Source organism: Schistocerca gregaria, chromosome 3, assembly GCF_023897955.1.
Source record: "Schistocerca gregaria isolate iqSchGreg1 chromosome 3, iqSchGreg1.2, whole genome shotgun sequence".
NCBI lineage: Eukaryota > Metazoa > Arthropoda > Insecta > Orthoptera > Acrididae > Schistocerca > Schistocerca gregaria.
The window spans coordinates 565,121,069-565,137,031 of NC_064922.1; the positions used below are offsets into that span (position 1 = coordinate 565,121,069).

The window sequence follows — 15,963 nt, forward strand, 5'->3', positions numbered from 1 at the left end:
TAAACGAAATACTGTCAAATTATAGAAACGAAGAGCTGAAATGGACTTACTATTTGTTTACAATGAAAATACAGTGAAAAATACATTTATGAAAGATGTTGAAAGTTTGCCTCTTGAACATCAATAGCCAGCTGAGCACGTCTAAGCATATTCAGATACACCCGGCGTAAAGTTCGTATATCAATGGCAGCAACTCCACGGCAGGAAATAATCACATGTTGTTAGACGCGGCGAACGTGGTGGCCACAAATGTTTGCTGACAGTTCGAATGATGTGTGGTATGTTGTCCTCTCTTGCTGGAAGAAGCAGTATTGTCTTTCATATTCAGTGCATTGAACACAGAATGTATCAAAAATTGCCATATATGCAACCGTGTTGAGGGTAGTGTCAAAAATTATAGGCCCAATGACGCGCGTTCCTGTTACACCGCAGATTTTTTTTTTTCCCCATCATGGTTTCTGGCACATAATATTAGGGTTCTCCGTTGCCCAGTACCCCGTGTTCTGTAAATTCACATGACCGGAAAGATGAAATCTTGCTTCTTCACTCTTGCTGTAATGGGAAGGGTCTAACAAACCATCGTTGAGGTTATTCAAAAACCATGTCCAGTGATCTATACGTTTCCGACTATCTTCCTCCTGTAATTGCTGCACAACCGCCACACGACATGGCTTCAAATTAAGACTCTTCAATATCCACTAAGTCCTCCTCCTTACATGCGCCTATTGGACCAATTTACATGTAAACTTTATATGTATATAAGATGGTATATGTTCTTTCGGACATTTCCGACAGAACAGATACCATCTTCTTATACATATATATAAGGCTCATATTCTTCTGTGCAGATGCACAAACAGTGCCCGAACTTTTACGGGAATCGGCAGTAAAGCCGCGAGTAATGAGTATAATGGGCAGCGGCACTTTGAATATAGTGCGGGACAATAAGTTGCGAATGTGGGTCTCACCTGCGTGCCAGAGATAAGCCCATGCAGTCGCACCATCCTCGGTGGCTCAGATGGACGTCAGCACGGTAGCTCAGCGTGTTCGGTCAGAGAATTAGCTGCCCTCTGTAATAAAAAATCGAGTCAATGGCTCAACACTGAACTTGAACGGGTGTCCTGGAACACCTGCACCGAACAAATGCAATGGAAAAACATCGAACAAAATGAGGAGAAAAAAAGTGGTTCCTTTATAAAAAAAAGTTGGATAGAGCGTCTGCCATGTAAGCAGGAGATTCCGGGTTCGAGTCCCGTCGGGACACACATTTTCAACTGCCCCGTTGAGTTATATCAACGCCTGTATGCAGCCATGGGTATTCATTTCATTGTAATTGCATGTAAACTTGTATGGGCTCTGAAAAATCCTTCGGCGAAAGTCTGTAATAACATCTGCTATGCGAACTGAAGGAATTGTTTGTCGTTTTTAGTTTTCCACATTGCCGTAGGTGCTCCAGTTTTTATGCAGACGCTGTATTTCTCTTGTTGCTGGTAGTTCTCTGTCCGAATACTTGACCCCTAAAATTTCGCGAGTTTCCTGTATAGAACCTGTTTTACATATGCTTCCATAATTTCAATTCTTTCGTCTATCGAGAACGTCAGTTTGCAGAGGGCAATGAGAAACGTCTAACTTCACTGATAAAATAAACTGAAATTCTGACAGAAGAATGACAACAATCAATTATTGCGTGAAACTGTTCATTGTTGTAACTGTTCCCTTTATTTCAGAAGTTCGAAGACTGCATTCGCATTCAAAGGGGAAGCGGGTTACTTATAACTGCGCCATTCTGTATAATTGCAGTTCGCGAGTTCATTCTTAGTTGAATACGGCTGTTGATCGTCAACGCGGTGTGTCCCAAAGCATTTCACTATATTTAACAGACTGATAATTACTGTGCCCTGTTTCCGTACCTGATGGCAGTGGGTTTGTGTTTCTCGTGTTTCAGTGGTGCTGACGTTCGTCAACTGCTGGGACGTGAAGTGGGCGACGCGCGTGCAGGACGTGTTCACGTACGCCAAGCTTCTGGCGCTGTTCGTCATCATAGCAGCCGGCGGCTACCAGCTCTGCCTAGGTGAGTACCCTCTCTAATGAACAGCCACAGTAACCTCTTGCAACATGGTTCGCAGCCTGTATGGACTGTCGGAAGGACGTCGATCTCCACTTCAGGCTGTAGAAGTTTTTATAATATTGCAATTACGGCGATACGCCACTTTCGAGCATCTACAAACACGTGATACAACCTATCAGTAGTATAACCAATAGACACGGGAATGTGTTGACATGAATGTACTAATATATATTCTACACCATATCACGGTGGAACTGTAAGCAACCAGAACTTTATACGGTTTTGTACTGCTTTACAGCCTGTTACTAAATCATAAGCACATTAGTTATACAGAGTGGACCATTTTAATCCATAATGGGGGATAAGTCGGGATAGAGCTGAGATACAACAAAATGTTTTAGATAAAAGCTGTTAAGTGGCAAAGAGGGCCGCGCATTGCTACCAACAGCCGTGGCATTGAACGTGATTTTTGAAGTGATTTGGAGGTTAAAATAATATTTTAAAGTGAGAACCCTGATATTTGATTAAAAGTTTGAAAGAAGCTAAACATTTTACTTATAAAATAATACATTATTCAAGATAATAGTTAGTTCAATGAAGGTCAAATAAGCAAATATGTTTCTAGTTCTGGTAGCGATTAGCTCGGAAAAGAGAAGGGTTACAGCAAAATAGAATGTTAGATGTCTGGAAGGGGGACTTGGGGTCAAGTACCTCTACCAGTAACCATGATTTAAAGGTATTTATCGAAGGTCATTCGAAAGTTGAGTTTTGTTTCATGGAAACCCCTATATGTGGCGTCGGATTTGGAAAGAGCAAAAATAAATACATCACAGCTTATAAATGTTACTGTGGCATTTGCAAGACAGAACAAACATAAATAAAACGTAGATTGTGTGGATTTACAAGTCAGTGAGTGAGTCCCCTCGCCTCTCATTGCTCGGGATGCCCTTTCCAATTTGTATGTAAAATTGTATTTTCGTTGTTTGTACCTCTCGTCTGTTCTAAGTTAATCCCTACCAGAACTAAGAACATATTTGCGTATTTGACCTTCACTGAACTAGCCACGACCTTGAATAATGTATTCTAAAATTTGCTAGCCTTTTCAAATCTTGAATCAAATATTAGGGTTTCCATTTTAAAAAATTACTTTAACCTCCAGATCACTTGCAGAACCACGTTCAAGGTCACGGCCATTGGCAGCAATACGTGACCCTTTTTGTCACATACAACTTTTATCTAAAATATTTTGCTGTATTTTCTCTCTCTCCCTAATTATTCCCCATTATGGATTGAAATGGTCAACCCAGTATAAAAGAGATGACAGTAGTATGAACAATGGAATCGGAAATGTGTTAACATGAACGTATTCAAAAATATTCTATGCTGTGTCACGGTGCAGTTACAAGCTATAAGTAATGATAACCTCGTAGGGTTGTGTACCACTTTACAGCCTGTTAATAAATCGTAGGTACATTACTTATGTATGTCATGCCTCAAACTGCATGTGAGCGTGAAGGGTGTCATGGCAGAGAGTACTTAAAATGGTGGCAACAGCTGCGGCTCCTGATACCATAATGCCTAAACTTGTGCTATTCAGATGGAGAGTGAAGTACAACTGTGAGAAAAGTAATGTAAGTTACCGTAGGGCAAATATCATTACTACAGTACAGGTATCCAAAACTTTGTACTGCACCAGTGTGAGTAAAAGACATTAGTTTTTAAAATTCCATACCTCAATAGGTAAAAACGAAACCCTTATAGGATAGTTTCTTTGCCTCTCCGTCTGTCTGCCCGCCTAACTGACTGTTAAAATCCCTTTTTCTCAAGTACGGATAGACGTATCAAGATGAAATTTATGTCACGCACTGAGGTTTATAGTGCCAGGGCCACGTAATAAATGTAAGCTTCAAAATAGCCATAATAAAATAAGGCCATTTATGACACATATTTTGATACTCGTCAAAACCTATAGATTACTTTCCATTGGCCTAGAATCATGAAATTTGATAAGAAGCAAGGTTTCAGAGTACAACCAAAACAAAAATTCGAAAATTGTAAATTTGTATTTATATCATACCATGTCATGCCATGCGACGTCATGTCATCCGACGTCAAACATGATATTAAAACAGTCTCGAAAGTCTTGGAATCCACGGAATCGATGTCGTGCCACTATCAAAGTCGATAACATGCAGAGATGTTAGTGTGTGTCGATTCCTAGACTGTATGAACTCTCTATGTACATAATTAAGTTTGTACGGAACGCTCAGCGCCTGGGTCCTACTCGCACCTGAATATACAGGGCGTTACAAAAAGGTACGGCCAAACTTTCAGGAAACATTCCTCACACACAAAGAAAGAAAATATGTTATGTGGACATGTGTCCGGAAACGCTTACTTTCCATGTTAGAGCTCATTTTATTACTTCTCTTCAAATCACATTAATAATGGATTGGAAACACACAGCAACAGAACGTACCAGCGTGACTTCAAACACTTCGTTACAGGAAATGTTCAAAATGTCCTCCGTTGTCGAGGATACATGAATCCACCCTCCGTCGCATAGAATCCCTGATATGCTGATGCAGCCCTGGAGAATGGCGTATTGTATCACAGTAGTCCACAATACGAGCACGAAGAGTCTCTACATTTGGTGCCGGGGTTGCGTAGACAAGAGCTTTCAAATGCCCCCATAAATGAAAGTCAAGAGGGTTGAGGTCAGGAGAGCGTGAAGGCCATGGACTTGGTCCGCCTCTACCAATCCATTGGTCACCAAATCCATTGTTGAGAAGCATACTTCTCTGACGCTGACATTAGGGTTATCGTCAACTGCACGAAGAATTGCCTCGTCCATTGCAGGTGTCTTCGTCCTTCTAGGTCTTCAATCGCGAGTCATAGGCTGGAATGTTCCGTGCTCCGTAAGATGCCGATTAATTGCTTCGAACGTCTTCCTGTCGGGACACCTTCGTTCTGGAAATGTCTCGATACAAACGTACCGCGCCACGGCTATTGCCCCGTGCTAATCCATACATCAAATGGGCATCTGCCAACTCCGCATTTGTAAACGTTGCACTGACTGCAAAACCACGTTCGTGATGAACACTAACCTGTGGATGCTAAGTACTGATGTTCTTGATGCTAGTACTGTAGAGCAACGAGTCGCATGTCAACACAACCACCGATGTCAACATTATCTTCCTTCAATTAAGCTAACTGGCAGTGAATCGAGGAAGTACAGTACATACTGACGAAAGTAAAATGAGCTCTAACATGGAAATTACGCGTTTCCGGACACATGTCCACATAACATCTTTTCTTTATTTGTGTGTGAGGAATGTTTCCTGAAAGTTTGGCCGTACCTTTTTGTAACACCCTGTATATATATTATTGTGTGTGTGTGTGTGTGTGTGTGTGTGTGTGTGTGTGTGTGTGTGTGTGTGTGTCACTATGAAGTCCGTCAGTGCATAATCGTTTCTATTAAAAAGACGCACTCATCGTGTCAGCCTTATTTAAGTACAGCGATTGGACGAAAATTGAAACACCGCTAGAAATGTATGCTCGAACATCAATGCACATGCTGACCAAGCCTGCAGGTTGCTCTGTTTTATTTGACAACAAACGGTACCTCTGCAGTGCCCTCAGACGTTGCAAGTGCTGGTCGTAGTCAAAACAGTGTTCTGAGCAGTTGTGAACACATTATGTCTGAGTTAAGTGAATTCGAACGTGGGCAAATTGTTTGTGCTCATGGTAGGGTGCTTCCGTTACCAAAGTAACCAAAGTTTCGTTGGTGTTTCAAGAGGCACCGTATCGAATATTTCTACCGCATACAGGGAAAGCGGAATTAATCTCTACGTCGCAACACAGAAGAAAGTGTGTGCTGAATGATCGTGAGAGACGATCATTGTCGGGAAAATATGGGGACTGCAGTGCAGAACTGAAGTGTCACACTTGCGAACCCTGTCAACACCAAAACATGAAGGGATCTCCATAAGCAAGGAGTTGCAGACGAGCTGGCTTCCAGAACCGCTCATCGTAATGCAAATGTGCGTAACGGGAAAATTTGGTGCCGGAGCCATAAACCTGGTCAATGGAGCAATGGAAGAATGTCATCTGGTCGAATCTGTTTCACTCTAGTGGCAGTTTGCGTCATCCTGGAATTCCAGTAATGATTTGGACAGCCGTGTCGTAGGTACTGTGCAGAGTCACATTAGTGCCAAGGATTATGTGACCATTTTGCTCATCAGGTCTATCCCATGGTACAATACTCGTTCCCCAGTGGTGGTACCGTGGTCAAAGACGACAGAGCTCCTCTTCATACAACTCGCATCTTCCAGGACTGGTTATGTAAGCATGAGGATGCATTTTTACATCTCCCCTGGCCACCACAATCACCAGTTTTATTGAAACTTCGTGGTCTTCTTTGGAGAGAAGGGTGAGTGGTCGCTATCCTCCTCCATTACCGTTACTTGAATTTGTCACTATTTTGCAGGAAGAATTGTACAAAAGCCCCTTGAACACCATACAGGACCTGTACTTACCCTTTGCGAGACGACTGGAAACTGTTTTGAATGCCAACGGGTTTTCTACACCGTATTAGACATGGTAGTGTTGTGTGTTTTTGGTGTTTCTGTTTTAACGCCAAACCTCTGTCTTCCAAGTGCATAAAGGGACAGAATTTTTAGTCATTTGTATAAGAGGGAATTCAAACGAGAACATTGTCGAACCAGTGTTTAAGCATGAATTCATTCAACGGATTATGAACACGTTAATTGCTACAATAATTCTTGTCGAATTCGTGTCAGACTGGACATTCGGTTTCCACTGTGCGTGCACAGGGCGTGATATTTGTAGAGAGAATTCTTACTTAAACAACTGATTTGGCATAATCACCTCGTTGCAGTGAAGTGCTACGCCGTTTTATACAGAGTCTGAAGAATCATGTCTGACTACGCACGTGAAAGATGTCCAACGTGTAGAAAGACGACCGTGCGCTCTAAAAAGGAATTTGTATGCATTGACTCACTTCATAGCGAGCTTATTGAAGAATTTGGCTGTTACAAGAAAACTGAGAACAAAATGTATCCTTGATGTTGACATTTAGTCGTATAGGGAAGAAATATCACAGATACTTTGTGAGCCACGAAATGCGATGTTTTAAATGAGGTTAATAGGAGAAAGAATCTGTTTTCTAAGAGAGCGGTTATTCTAAAATTTTAGTCATTTCGAGGAAGCTTTGTTGCACACCTTTTTGAAGACATTGATCTATCTTGGATTTTTTTACTCGACCTTTACAAGTTAAAAAAATGTAATTTCCTAATATTTATTTTTCTTCCTACTTAGCCGGCCGCGGTGGGCAAGCGGTGCTAGACGCTTCAGTTCGGAAACGCGCGACTGCTACAGTCGCAGGTTCGAATCCTGCCTCGGGCATGGATGTGTGTGATGTCCTTAGGTTAGTGACGTTTAAGTAGTTCTAAGTTCTGGGGGACTGATGACCTCAGAAGTTAAGTCCCATAGTGCTCAGAGCCATTCGATCTTCCTACTTCAGTTTATGCCCTGGTTTGATTGTCCTAAACATGAGCGGCGATGTCAACTTTTGTAGAGGAATTAAATTGGAAGCATTTAGGCGCGCGTTATACCTTTGCTACAAAAACGCGAAAAGCAATGAATGTAAATTTAGTATGGACACACAATATCATGCGAACACGTGACTATAACAGCGTTCAATCGAAAGACGTAGTTCGGCTCAAAATGTAACAATAAAATAGTCACAGTCAACAAAAAAGATTTTTCTGTTGGTCCATTGCGACCAGCGAACATCGGCTGGTACGTACTTTTCAATTCAATAAACTTTACCAACAGCGGTACATTTTAAGATATTTTATTTCATCCTGAAAGCAGCCAGTTTCGGCACTTCATTTTGTGGTCTTCAGGTCCCAAACGCTTTTTTTCGAATCAATAAACTTATCGTATAGCGCCATAAAACTGGATATCGTGAATTCCAATCGTTGTGCAGCTGATTCATACAAAAGCGTGACAGTAAAGATTTTGTCACATATGGCTACCAACGTTTTGCTGCCCTCGACAGTTGCGATAGCTAAGTTCAAATTAAGTTTCGTAGTAAACGTGGTGGATCACTTCGCAGTTTAGAAGTTTACGAGATGATTGTCATTCGGGTTTCTATTCTAAAGATCCCATCAAACGACTTCCATATTGACGCCAATAGTGCCACATCTCTCTAGTCTTCCTTCTTGCAGTATATTATTATTGTTATTAATTCTCTAGGCTTCTCTGCTACTTCTGTCTCTTCTTCTTCCTCCTCCTCCTCCTCCTCCTCCTCCTCCTCCATTCCCCATTTGGTAACTTGTCTAGATGACAGAAACTATACTGAGAGAGGTGGTGCTGTGATTGAAGCACTGGGATCACATTTGCGATTACTGGAGTTGAAATCCTCGTATAGCCATTCAGATTCATCTTACCTGTGGTCTCAGATTTCGAAAAGGACACGTCTGATTTACTTCCACATCCTTGTCCAATCTGAGCTTGTCCTCCATTTCTAAAGAAGTCGTCGTTGACGGTAACTCTAACTTCACTGCTTGCCATAACAGAGCATAGTGTGTCGACGACAATAAATGGAAAATTAGATTATGTAGTGCCGTTAAAGTGTACAAAACAAACATGAATGTATGCTTTTGTATGTGTCTGTGTCTAAATAATTTGCACTGTACTGCACTTAATATTCATGTCTCGAAATTAAAGTTATATGTGTCGTTGTACTTGTATTGTACTGTACGTATAACCTTAATTTCGAGTTACGGGTGATACGTGCCGGCCGGAGTGGCTGTGCGGTTCTAGGCGCTACAGTCTGGAAGCGAGCGACCGCTACGGTCGCAGGTTCGAATGCTGCCTCAGGCATGGATGTGTGTGATGTCCTTAGGTTAGTTGAGTTTAATTAGTTCTAGGCGACTGATGACCTTAGAAGTTAAGTCGCATAGTGCTCAGAGCCATTTGAATGAGTGATTTGTGACACTGTACAGGTTGTTGGTCGCCTGTTAAAATGTATCTTCAATACCGTGGTAGAAAGTGAACAGTAGGAATAAAGAATACACACCATAAATTTAGCCGACTCGCCCCCATACCGAGGTCGGTAACGCACAGCTGTGCAGTGGTGGTCAACTGAGGTACACCGGTTCGTATCCTGTATCGCGGTCGCGCTCTCGCTTCCCGAGCAGGGGGTCCCGTGTTCGATTCCCGGCGGGGACAGGGATTTTCACCTGCCTCGAGATGACTGGGTGTTTGTGTTGTTCTCATCGTCATCATTCATGAAAGTGGCGAGATTGGACTGAGCAAAGGTTGGGAATTTGTATGGGCGCTGATAACAGCGCAGTTGAGCGTCCCACAATCCGAAACATCATCGTATCCTGTACTGGAAAATTTTCACTACTAGTATTTCTCAGTAAGCGGAGGGGAGATGGCACCAATGTTCTGGATTACAATCCAAACTTCTGCGTAACGTCTCATGAATTGATGGTGTATACCACTGTTAGATTGTGATCCGTCCGTCGGATGGGGACATTAAGCCCTACGGCCCCCTTAGTGATACTTGAGAAGAGTGGGCTACCTGCCTGCTCAGGGTTTCATCCTCTTCCTTCCTTACATCCATTCAACACAAACCTTATGGTACAAGCGCTCATCACTCATCCACACGACTCGACACTTCATAACAGGTCGGAGGGAGGCAACGGCGAACCACCTCTGGCAGATCCTTGCATCGAACAGCGATACAGGATACTGCATCTGCTCCATTACGCTCATTACCTCAGTATGGGACTACGTTGACTTCAAGTTTATTAATGTTTCTCGATTACTTCTCGGATTATAAAAGGTCAAATTCGGATCTGACACGAAATGGAGGCGAAAGTGGGTGTTGCACTTGAAGATTCCTCACGCCAACATCCTTCTTCCGTTAGGGAGGCAGAGAGCGCACAGCAGAGGGGTGACGTAAGCCGGCCACCCACCTCTCCACCCACGCTGCGGCTGCTGCTGCGGCTGACGCAACGTTTCGTCAGTACGGACCGCGGCTGCCACCCCCTCAGGCGAGCGTGGGCTGATTGCCCCCTCCCCCCTCCCTTCACTCCCATCCCTATCTTCACCGAAATCACAAATTTCACTGTCGCCCCCAATACTCTGAATGCGTCTCTCACGAATTAGTGCAATAAACTACGAACTCCTCATCATAGAAATCGAGGGCTTGAGCTTTTAAATAGTGGACGCACAAAAATATGGAATCACCAAAAACACAACATACTATCATGCCTAATACGGTGTAGGAAAATCGTTAGCATTCGAAATAGCTTCCAGTCAAAAGTTTCGATCTCACATGATAAAAGCTGTGTACTTCATGTAAACGCAGGCTTTTGCGGCTGTTGTAACCGTCAATAAAGTTTTTCAGTGTCTGGGACCGCTTTGTTAATAAGCAAAACAATCTGAGGCGCTACAGTCTGGCACCGCGTGACCGCTACGGTCGCGGGTTCGAATCCTGCCTCGGGCATGGATGTGTGTGATGTCCCTAGGTTAGTTAGGTTTAAGTAATTCTAAGTTCTAGGGGACTGATGACCTCAGAAATTAAGTGCCATAGTGCTCAGAGCCACTTGAACCATGTAGCCAATCTGAGGAAGGCCATATGCGGTCACATACTCTGAAAATGTGTAGACGCGTCGTACAAATTAAGCAGACCAACTATCATTAAGTAAAATACAATTTGCTTCTTGATGTTAGCCTCTACAAAGTACCAATTCTTTGCCGTCAAAAGATCTGCACGAACTCCTGCCATTCAGATATTATAGCGTTTTTGCAGATATTGCAGGCCAACAAGTCTGTAAATTAGATGATATCGGCTTTCTGACCTCCCTGTAAAGTTCAAGTCTTAAGACTTCATTAGGATTTAACTCATGTGACTGACATACTCTTCAATTCCTCACATTTCTCTTCAAATTTGGATTCGTCCGTGAGTAACACTTCGTACCATCGACGCACTTTCCAGTTCTTATGTTGCTGTGCCCACTGTAGTTTTTTCATCTTATTTTGTTAGCGACCAAGAAATCTTTATTTCGCAATGCACCCCATTAAACCTTGTTCACGCAGACGGCGTTGCACTGTTGAGACTGAGATTAGTTGTTCGCAAGCAATTTACTTTCTCGCGAATTTCAGGTGCAGTAAGTGTCCCATGACGTTTACTCTGTACACACATGAACTGATCTTCCATGTTTGATGTCACTCGGGATCCATATCGGAGTAATTGATGAATGACATGGAAGGAAATTTGCAATGCCCTCCTGACGCAGAGCTACTAGTACATCACGTTTCTCAATTCCAGTCTCCTGCTTCCGTCACATTAGCAGGTAATACGGTATGAAACTTATGACGTATACAAACACACTACTAGATCAGACAACGTACTATGAAGTAGTGTGAACTGATTGCTACACAGGCAGCTGAAGGCATGATTGCTATTCAAATGGTACCGTCTTAGGTAAAGGCACGACAATGTTCTTGTGGATACTCATCAGTGCCGCTCTATGCCAACAACCACATACACAACAAAGGCGCTTATACTTGTTTTGTTATCAGAATGGGGATATGATACAGTATTCGAAACAAAATCTCTGTTTTAACCACAAATCCGTAGTTTGTGACAGGTCGTCGAAAACTTTTGACCGGGGGTGTACGTCCTGTATGGTTTTCAAGAAAATCTTGTACCATTCTTCCTGCAAAATAGTGTACAGTTCAGGTAACGATTATGGAGATGGATAGCGACCGCCCACTCTTCTCTGCGGAGTAGACCACAAAGGCTCAATAAGACTGAGGTCTGACCAGGGGAGATGCGACAATTTATCCTCGTACTCACAAAACAAGTCTTGGACGATGCGATCTGTGTGAAAAGGCGTCGCCTTGGACCACAGCATCACATTGTGCCATGTGATGAATCTGATCAGGCAATATGGATCATAACCCTTGACAGTGATGCGATCTCGCAGAATACCACGATATGGCTGCCCAAAGCATCACCGAGCCCCAGCAACGTTTCACTCTTGGGACGTGAACTCGGCCAGAAGTTGGAAACAGTGCGAAACGAGACTCATTCGACCGAATAACAATCCAGCTTTTATCAATTCGGCACTACGTTTTCATAATACGGGTATTTGCATTACTGACGTCAGGTTTTGTAGTTCCCAGCTCTCCCCGCCATTTTCAGCTTCTGGAGCTCCCTTTATGTTGTTTTGGCGCTGACAGGATTCGCGAATGTGACTTTTAGTTCCGCAGTGACTTTTCAGCTGTCGTCCCCTTACTTTTTGTCTCAGTATTCAATGAGCGTCTGTCGCGATCGCTCAACACACACACCCGTTCGATTCGTGTTTTCTATTTTCCTTGTGTGCGGTGCAGTGCCTCTTGAGGCATAAAACACTTCGGCTACTCTGGTTACGGAAGCACCCACCGTACGAACACCTACTAGTTGCCCACTTTCGAATTCACTTACTTCCAACATAAGGTACCACACAGGACACTGTTCTGACCACGACCGATACGTGCAACGTAATGAGGACTCCGCACAGGTGCCATTCGTGTTAAGGTGTAACAGCGTAACCTGCAACTTGCTACCACGTGCACTTATGTTCAAGCATGCATTTCTCTCTGTGTTTTCATATTTTTGTCCGATACTTATTCACTGTTCTGTACCCGCCTGGTCTCGGGTAGGCGCGCCGGCCCCGGATCGAAACAGCCTGGCGGATTAACGTCGGCGGCCGGTGTGCCGTCCAGCCTGGATGTGGTTTTTAGGCGGTTTTCCACATCCTACTAGGTGAATGCCAGGCTGGTCCCCAAGTCCCACCTCAGTTACACGACTCGCAGACATTTGAAACTCTCTTTCACAATTTACGCTGGATGCAGACAGCTGGGGTACACTAATTCCGTCCCAAGGGGTATGGGGTGGCTGCAGGAAGGGCATCCGGCCATCCCTTAAAATTAACCATGCTAAATCCCTACTTGACCCTGCGCACAATGCGGGATAAAGGCAGAGCAAAAGAAAGGGAAAGGACTTGTTCACTGTTCTGTCTATAACTAAATACGTGAAGCACAGTGATGAAATCAGTATGGAAGTAATAGTGCCAATCACTGAAGGTGATGACTGCGATGGTGGGAAACACTAAGTTTTTATCGAGAAACGCAGTTTGTCGCAAAATCTAAGATTTGTAGCGCCACTGTTAACTGAAACATGCTCTGCGCTCAAAATCCAATACAAGGGCGCGATTCATTATTTTCCAAGGAATTTGTTGCCAAACAGATCACAAACAAATTGGTAGAGATTTTTATGAAGGACACTGACAATCATCGTACGCCATGGGTATCTCATAGTTTGACTAGCTGCCTAAGGTAACGTAGAGTGTCTCATATTGACATCGTAGAGCGAGTGTACATTGATGACGAAAATAACCTCTGGGGACGTCGAAGCCGGTATCATATATATATATAGGCGCCAGCAAAATGTGTGAATGATAACTGGGGCATTAATGAAATATTATATCTTAAAGAAGTCCTCGGTGTATGGTGGCGTTCCTTTCGGTTTCAGTAAAACAGGTGTAATGTCGCAGCAACGTGATTACTAAGAACGGGTGACTTGGAAAGATATTGCTAGGATAGTAGTTTACAGCCAAAGTGTGAGGCTAAAAATGCTGTCTCTGTATTATTTTAAGACAGTCAACGCTCTTCAAACAATGGAACACAGTTTTCCAGGAAAAGATACAGACAGAGGTGATGCATTCAACTGATTCTACGAATTGTGAGGAGCAAGAACGGTAAACTTGCAAAAAATATCCCCAGAACCCGGAATATCAAATCAATCGGTTTCGGCCAGGTTCTTGTTGTCTTTTATGCACGGAATCCCTTGGTACATTCTGTTAATAATGTGGAACCAGTGTACCTGAATAAATTGTTTGTAAGCACATCTTGGGGGGAAATATTTCAAACTGAGCCGTGTCTGGTTCTCTGACGAATCGTTGTTTGAAATAGACCCCAAGAACGTACTGTCTTTGTATAAGAGGAATAAACCCCGCCTTCGTGCGTGAAACCATCTAACATGGTAAAAGCAGGCTGAAATGAAGAGAAGCACTTTCAACAAACCATAAATTTCAGACTTTTAGAATTTGGAGTCTGTATTACATAGGAAGCAACGTGGCATGATGGTAAGACTCTGGACTCGAATTCTGGAGGGCTGTAGTTGAAATCCCCGTTCAGCTATCCACATATAGATTTTCGTAGTCTCCTTAACTCGCATGAAGCACGTACTGGGAGGGTTACAATGAAAAAGGCATTGCAAAGTTCCTTCCTTGTCATTCATCAATTAGTTTATTCCATCACTAATTACATTGTTGTCAACGAGACGTAAATCCGTAACATTCCTTTCTTCCAGTACGTAATTCTTCTTGACACGTATAAACGCGCGTGATATCCACGATGAAGTCCGGCTGGATTGCGCGCCTGCAGCTTAGGCATCTCTCACTTGCAGGAGGCTCACACGTTTGCGGCCTTCTCGGGCCGTTTGTCAGCAGGGTTCATTGTCTGTGTATGTCTCTTTGCTACTTGGTTTAAGAGGCTATAAATCTGAAGCCTTTAAATACTCTCTATATTAGGAAATGAGACACTAAAAGTAGTGGATGAATTCTCTTGCTTGAACAGCAACGCATATGACTGTGTCTGAAGTAGAGAGGATATAAAATGCAGAGTAGAACAGTAAGAGAAGCATTTCTAAAAATGATATATTTGTTAACTTCGATTGTAAATGTGTTATGAAGTATTTCCTGGAGGTATTTGTCTAAAGCGTAGTCTCGTGTGAGAGTGAAATGTGAACACTAAACAGTTCAGACATGAAGATCAGAAGTTTCTGAAAGGTGCTACAGAGTAATGCTGAAGATCAGATGGGTAGATTGGATAACTAATGAGATGCTATTCAATCAAACTGAGGAGAAAAGATATTCATGACACGACAAGAGATGTTCAGAGTACTGAAGAGAGCAAGTCTTTTTTAGACACGCGGGTGATACACAGCTTCTGTAAGAACGAAGTGGCTGTGATTAAAAATTTTCATCAGGAACGAGAAGCAAAAATTAGAAAAGTCGTGAGACAAGGATGTGCTCTTTCACCTATTGTAGTCAGTGCTTACATCCAGGAAGTTATAGACAAAGTTCATTGGACTGCTGAGGTGGGAAGCAAAATTAATGGGGAGAAAGTAGACGTGCTTACACGGATGCTATTGTAGTCACGGAGACAGAAGAAGATCTGGAGAAGATCCTCAGTACAGTGGAAAGTATTTTTTGTAATCGGTATGGTATGAGAACAAACAAGCTAAAGATTAAGGTTCAAAATGGTTCAAATGGCTCTGAGTACTATGGGACTTAACAGCTACGGTCATCAGTCCCCTAGAACTTGGAACTACTTACACCTACCTAACCTAAGGACATCACACAACACTCAGCCATCACGAGGCAGAGAAAATTCCCTGACCCCGCCGGGAATCGAACCGGGAAAGATTAAAGAACGGTATGCCGTGCTGAGGAAGAATATGAACCTTTAAGAATAAGAATTGGAGGAGAGGAACTGGAAATGATAGAGCAATTTGCCTATTCGGGAAGGAAGATTACAAGGGATAGAAGAAACCGGGAAGAAATTATGTGCAGAATACGGCAGGTCAAAATTGCATTTAATTTTTTTAAGAACTAAAATAAGGAAACGGGTTATGAAAGCACTAGTTTTGAGAGTGGCCCTATACGGGTGTGAAGTCTTGGGCACTAGGGAAACAAGAGAGAAGACAGCTAGATGCCCTGCGGATTGGTGAAGCAGAACAG

General features: G+C 43.0%; 1 protein-coding gene across 1 annotated transcript in view; it reads left to right on the forward strand.

Moving 5' to 3' along the window:
• LOC126356065 (large neutral amino acids transporter small subunit 1) overlaps positions 1–15,963 on the forward strand; it is a 341,790-nt gene that overhangs the window by 266,550 nt on the left and 59,277 nt on the right. The window contains exon 3 of the mRNA XM_050006764.1: positions 1,946–2,071. Coding sequence (XP_049862721.1) covers positions 1,946–2,071 — 126 coding nt within the window. The remainder of the gene's footprint in view (positions 1–1,945; positions 2,072–15,963) is intronic.